The sequence below is a fragment of the Lycorma delicatula genome, chromosome 4, assembly GCF_047948215.1.
Source record: "Lycorma delicatula isolate Av1 chromosome 4, ASM4794821v1, whole genome shotgun sequence".
In the NCBI taxonomy this organism is placed as follows: domain Eukaryota; kingdom Metazoa; phylum Arthropoda; class Insecta; order Hemiptera; family Fulgoridae; genus Lycorma; species Lycorma delicatula.
Window position 1 is genome coordinate 209,511,631 of NC_134458.1, and position 6,941 is coordinate 209,518,571.

Genomic DNA, 6,941 nt, shown 5'->3' on the forward strand with positions numbered 1-6,941 from the left:
TACAGGAGAGTAGGGTACCAGGCTATGTCATAGTGGTATAGAACCGACCAAGAAGAAGTAAGAGAGAGAACATAGAAATGGTAGTGGGTGGCTGACTGTTTGGGAGGGGTTAAGACAGAGATGGAAGTAAGGGAGATTACTAACCATCTTCCAGCCACAAGGGATGCGAACTAATCCTCCCCGCTTCCTTAGTTGCTTCCTTCCACACGACGATGCCATAGCCATCACCATCACCATTTCATAGCGCTTAATTCCATAATCCCTTGACGTAGCTATATAATTAATTATACAATAAGCACGTTATTAATCATTTATTTCATTAATTAATTATGTGTCGTAAATTAATCAATTCTTATTTTGGGTTTTTTAAATGTAATAATAATAATTTTTATTCACTATCACATGAAAAGAAGATTTTTTTGCACTCAAAAAGTAGGATTTTTACAGACAAAGCAAAATAGATTTCAGTAATGAAAAGATTAGATTTCCATATTTTTCAAGTTATTATATTTACAAGACCCTACATAAAAAAATTGGAGATTTCCTTTTTTTTATAAAATCTTTTTCTTTCTGATGGCTTTACTAGTTAAATTATTGATCCATTGGGATCTAGTCTGTAATCATCAATTTCGGACAAAATCAAAAGTTCCCATAAAATTGTTTAAAGAACTCCAACCATTTAAATTTAATTTCGGAAAACAACTATTGTAGACACAGATCTATACATATTTAATATTATTATATTTATAATTTAGATTATATAAATATTTTGGCTTTAAAAATTCGTCATTTGAAACCGATTGGTTGCTTTGTCATAAATATCGACAGAGAATAAGAGGGATAAATCCTTAGCTAGTCGCTTCCCACAAGATCACAACTAGCGTGTACTAGTTTCACAGACCTATGTATCCACAATATTGACTCATTAGGAACTAGACCAGCACCAATAAAACAGAAAATAAAGAAAAAAGATAGTCAAAATAAAAAACGTTTATAAAAATCGCCAGAAAATCAGTAATCTTACTCAGAGTCTAGCGTCAACGACCCTTCTAGATAGAGGCCTCGTCTATTGTTTCTCCATAGATCGGATAAGTTTTACTCAGGATTGGCGTAACATGTTGCTGAAAATGCTTTTATCATTTTTAAGAACATGTATCTTGAATTTAGCATGTTGAAGAATGTAAATCCTTACATCAACGCCTTTTTCTTTATTTGGGAGGGGAAATTTCTCCATTAATCTTTCAAAAACTTTAACATCCATTTACCATTAACCTACCGTAATTCCTCGAATGCAAACCCAGCTGAATAATTTTTAATTCAGTTGGACACTTCAACGATCATTCATTTCCAGTGATAGGCAAGTTATTTCTTTAGGAATTATTTGTTCTAATCCTTAAATTACTTCGTAGTTTCTGAAAGAAAAGAAATTTTGTTGGAGTAAACATCTTATTTTAACCAAAACACCACCCTCGGTAGTATTCCTGCAGGAACACTTAACTTACTTGAAAATTTGTCGCTTGTGGAGTTGAAACGTAAAAATGAATTGATCAGCTAGATTGAAACTATGGAGTTAATACGTATTAGGAGGTTTATCAGGGATAATTCGTATGGGCTTTTCCCATACGTACTAACCGGCTATATACCGGCATGGCAGGTCAGGCCTACCGGTGGCTCTTCTGAGATTTTTTATTCACTATTTTGTCCTTTACGGAACCACACCATACCTACAAGTCGTGATGTGGTCCCAGGATCTTTTGTAATACTCTCTTATCCTAACAACATACCCCATGGAGTCCTCAGCGGATCATCGAAACCAGCACACCTAAGCATGCTGGCCCTTACCGCTGAGGCTGTCCACCCAACCTAACATACTAATAACCCAACCATTTTTCATCTACATTCTTTTGTGTTAACACTGTCTTTATGTATTCAGCAACCTTCCTCCAGTTTACCTCACTGCTAAGATGAAATCCATAGTCTCTTTCGGTGTTTTTCTATGAATACCCACATCATGTCTTTGCTTTAGCCATTTATTACATATTAAAAAGGTATGTTCAGAATCGTCATTCTCCTCGCAGTACATGCACGTGGGCTTATTCCTTTTTCCCACCTTATGGAGATAACCATTGAAGCACCCATGACCCGTCATGAACTGGGTGATCCAATAGTCCGTTTCTCTATGCCGCCTGTTAATCCATCCTAATATAACGGGAATTAGAGTTCTTGACCATCCAGCCACTCCAGCCTCCACCCAGCTTTCCTGCCAGATTCTATAGATGTCTTCTCTGACTTCATTTTCTGCTCTTCCTAAAAACCTGTCAGTTCTGTATCTGGCTATGAGGTCGATAAGAACCGTTCCCGAAAGCACACAGAGGGCCTCGTAAGATACAGTTCTGTAGGCAGATACCACGCCTAGTAGTATCCCCCTGTGTGCCCTCTTCAACCTGTCCCTATTTCTACTGATGGTCAGAGCACAACTCCATGCTGGCACAGCATACATCAATGTTGATACTACAGTTGTCGTCAGCACTCTTCTTTTGGATGCCCGAGAAGCCCTCTGCGTCGACAAAATAATATAAATAATATTTAAGCTTTTAGTCACTTTCTCAGCACTCTGACAAACACTTAGTACCTGCTCAGTGAATCTACAGTTTCTCTGCAGAATGACCCCTAGATATTTTAGTGCTGTTACTTCCGCTATATTGCTGCCTCCAATCCGTATATCTACTGGCTCAAATACTCGTTTGCCAGTGAACTTAATATATTTACACTTTTCAGTCGAAACTGCAATCCTCTATTGTTAAGCCATCTGCCAACTATATCCAATGCAGAATTTTGCTTATTTTTAACTTCACCAATCGTTCTGGCCTGCACAAGAATTGCCAGATAATCTGCGTATGCTATTAGCTGAACACCCTCAGGATATGTTAGCCTGAGCACACTATCGAAGGCAATAAAAGTGGTCCAAGGACTGAACCTTGTGGTACTCCACCACTCATACTAAAAGATACCTCTTGCTCTTGCGCCCTGACTGTGCAGCTGCGATTTTTTAAGTATTCCTCTACTTGCCTCCTCAAGTACGGGCTAATTCCCTTTTCAGCCATGGCCGCATTAATATGCTTCCATGGAATCCAGCCGAAATCATTCTTCACGTCTAAAGAGACAAGCAGAGGAATGTTTCTTTATGCCAAGTACCTCTTCTAGTTTCGTTGGCCCAATTGATAACTTTACTGATTGCCTGTACTGTTGACCTGCCTTTCTAAAAACCAAACTGATAAGGACTTATTCGTGCACCATCCTCCACCTCCTGCACTATGCGGCCAGCCAACATTTTCTCAACCACTTTTCCCATCGTGTTGAGGAGGCTCAAAGGTCTATAAGTCAATTGTCCTGTATCATCTGTGCCAATAGGCAAAAACACGACTCAAGCCTCCTTCCAACACTCCGGGAAAGTCTTGTTAATCAGGCCATGGCTGGCCACCTCGAGTATGTCCCAAGGTGATTTCTTAATGAGGTTCTTAATTAATGCAGCTGGTATTTGGTCCAGTCCGGGGCTTTTCTTGATCACAAGCAAGCTACTGGCACATTGCAACTCGCAAATCTTCTGCTATCACAGTCAGTGGGGTTACACTCTTCAACAGTTATACGCGGGAACAGACTAGATATTTGTGTTTCAGCCCAATCCTTGGAAAGTATAGGAAGCCTTCTGCCGAACCTTTTGGTAACTATTTTAAAGGCCATGCCCAATGGGCCATTGTCTAGTTCCGCACACAGCCTTGACCAGTGTACTCTCTTCTCTTTCCTTATACCTGTATTAAGAGCTCTTCTAGCCTCTATATAACTACTTGCTGCCTCCTGATATCTTGGGCCACCCGCAGGTGGCCCGATTATGAGCCTTTGCATAATACGTCTCCTAGTTTGTAGCGTCTGTCTAAGGAGCACCATCTCACCTGTCCGCCAATAAACCGTGTGTTTCCTGGTACCATTGCGTGACTCTCTATCCATCTCTTGCATAACAATACTGGGCGACAAAGAGTCCGGCGTAAGATGTTCAGCCGCCACTAGTCTGGTAGCCACTCTATTGGTTATTACATCTATCTGGTGTGCAGAAAATCTGAACGGCGAGGGTTGTTCGTTCACCTTAAAACTGATGTCATTGAGAGATATCATTGTGGCATAGTGGTCACTAGTTATATCTTGTGGAATCACCACCCAATGCCACTGCTGACTCCTCCATCTATTGTCCAGTATCGTGAGGTCCAGGATAGAGGTATGTCCCCTGGCCTCAAAAGTAGGTGTTTCATCATTAATGCAATGGCAGCCAACGGTCTCCATCAGGTCTGTTAATAGTTTACCTCTCTTATTCGTACATCAACCGCCAGCTGCCACCAGCCTACTGTTGAAATCACCCAACATGATGATCTTCTTATGTGTGTTACTGACTACATCTTGTATCATATCAAGAAAACTAATGAGTTCACTAAGTGCCACATTGGGTGATATGTATACACCGACTATTAGTGTCTTGGACGTTTCAAGCGCCACTATGCCTTTACCTCTAAAATTCAATCTACATGCCACTCTATGACTGACATCTTTGAATACCACGTCTCCTTCTGTGTCTGCATACCAACCAGTCCTAGCTGCCTCGTAGATGTTCGGTTCGGTAATAACCAATAAGTCGACGTTCTTCTGCGCAACCATTCTGGATACCATGTTGTGAGATAACTTGCTCCTATTTACGTTTGCTTGTAGTACTCTAATCATTTTTATTCATATCACACTGCCAGGCGCCTGTTCTATGCTCATGGCTGTTACACGTTAGACATTTCCTGGGCTCCTGGCAGTTCGCAATCACGTGGCCTCTGCTCCCGCAGTTAAAACACAGTTCAGATCTGTGACGACGGTAGCCCGAACCCCACCATCTATAACACTTTTCACCGTCTTCTCGTATGAAAGCTCGGTAGTTCACCCAACAAATACGTATGCGTTGCACCACCATCCTACAGGCTGCCCTGTAGGATGTGATCACCGTAACGTTCCTGGTCTCCGCGAAGTCGGGTCGTTTTGAGGAGATCCTAATGTCTTCCATATCACCGACCCTTGCCGTTATTGCCGCTAAGATTTCTTCAATGGTGTCACCTTCCATATCTCTTATATGTACAATAGTACGACGTCCGGCTCTTGTCTTAAGGTCCACTTTAAGGTCAGCAACCTTATTTTTCAGAATACTCGTGAATTCTCGCGATCCTCGTCGTCTCATGTCTTGTCGCTGTACTCAGGGTACTGCCCCAAGCCCAACGAGTACCCACAAGCCTCGGTGCCCCAAAAATATCTGTTTGTTTATTGCAACAATGTGTCGTGTCAGGGCAATGATAACATTGAAACGTTTTTCACCCAGAAAAAACAAAAAAAATATATTCTAAACATCCTAAAAATATTTATTTTAAATACATCCTTTGCTAATAGATATGAAAAAAATATAAAAAAAGTACATGATAAATAAGTGTAACACAATTTGATACAAAATGTTTGCATCAAATGTTTTTATTGTAAGACCTTTAAACTTTAAAACCATTCAGTTACTCGATTTACATAATTGCATTCTTTTTATTATTGATATTTCTGTTTATTGATAATTTCTGTTTAGGTAAAAATAAATAAATCTTTGCAGTTTTAGAACTTTTTATAAATCAAGAAGTTATATGAATGGAATGAAAGAATTTAATTTTTTTTAAGTTGTTTATATTAGCGGTTTTAAAAACTAAATAACTGTGGATTATCTTCAATAATTCCATTACAAATATTTTTATTCAAATTTGTAGATAATTTTAGGGATAATTTATCCATATAATTTTATTATATGGTGAATTAAAGTTTAAACAGTGATTATGTTGAATTTTACAGTTACATTTTTAGGGTAGTAATGATTTGAATTGCTAATTAAACAAATTTTGTATACGTAATGTATAAGTTGTATATATAGTTTCTGCATTTTATATATTTATTACAAAATTTTAGTTTTTTATACCAAACTTCTCGTAGGTAGATGATTAACGTAATCTTTTGTAGCGGGCTACCTATGTAATTTAAGTAGTGTAATTAAAGCTAGGTCTGTAAATAGTTTAATTAATTTTCATGTTATCTATACTTTTCACACAAAAGTAAAGCTAAAGGGCTTTTAGTTTAACTGTGTTTTTTCTTTTTTTTTAAATTAAATTTTTACCCATTATCTACAGTACATTTGTATTTATTGTACTGTTTGTACGGGATTACGCATGAATGACATACTGTTTAAAAAAAACACGAAGAATGTTCATATTTTAACTAGACGTAACAATTACACAATTGCTTTACGAAAAAAAAAATTAAATCAAATAGAATTGTTTTTGATAGGAAAGACAAATAAAATATACGAATAAATTTAAAATTGTACAAAAACTTTTAAACACATACGTAGGAGATATAGAAAAAATCAGTAGATTTAAATACCTCGGTGAAATAGTAGAATAAATTGGATTAGAAAAGAAAGTTTTAGAGTAAAGAGTAATAAAATTAAATGAAACTTATGTTTTAACTAAAACATTTTTATACCAAAAAAGCTTATTCGGAAATTCAAAATTAAGAAACTAAAATACCATATAAAAATATGAAGGTTTTTTTATGAATGCTCCATAATAAAGGTTTAATAGAAAAAAATAGAAAAGTACGAAAGAGAAAAACTTAGGAAAATCTTTCCATATACAAAAATCGAAGAAGGCTGCAAAATACAATCCAAAAAACGACATGAACAAAGAAATTTTGTAGTAAAATTAAAAGGAAAATATTCCAATATTTACGACCATCTTTATAGAATGAATTAACAAAGAATCGTTAATTCTTTGTTAATCGTTAGAACGATTAACAAAGAAAATATTCGACCAAATCGCAAATAAAAAGGT

The 6,941-nt window shown here is 37.1% G+C and overlaps 1 protein-coding gene across 1 annotated transcript; it reads right to left on the minus strand.

Annotated features, from left to right (window-relative positions):
- Positions 1-4,371: 4,371 nt before the first annotated feature.
- On the minus strand, positions 4,372-4,704 carry LOC142322795 (uncharacterized). The gene has a single exon (XM_075361871.1). The coding sequence runs from the start codon at positions 4,702-4,704 to the stop codon at positions 4,372-4,374; it is 333 nt and encodes a 110-aa protein (XP_075217986.1).
- Between the last annotated feature and the right edge of the window lie 2,237 nt (positions 4,705-6,941).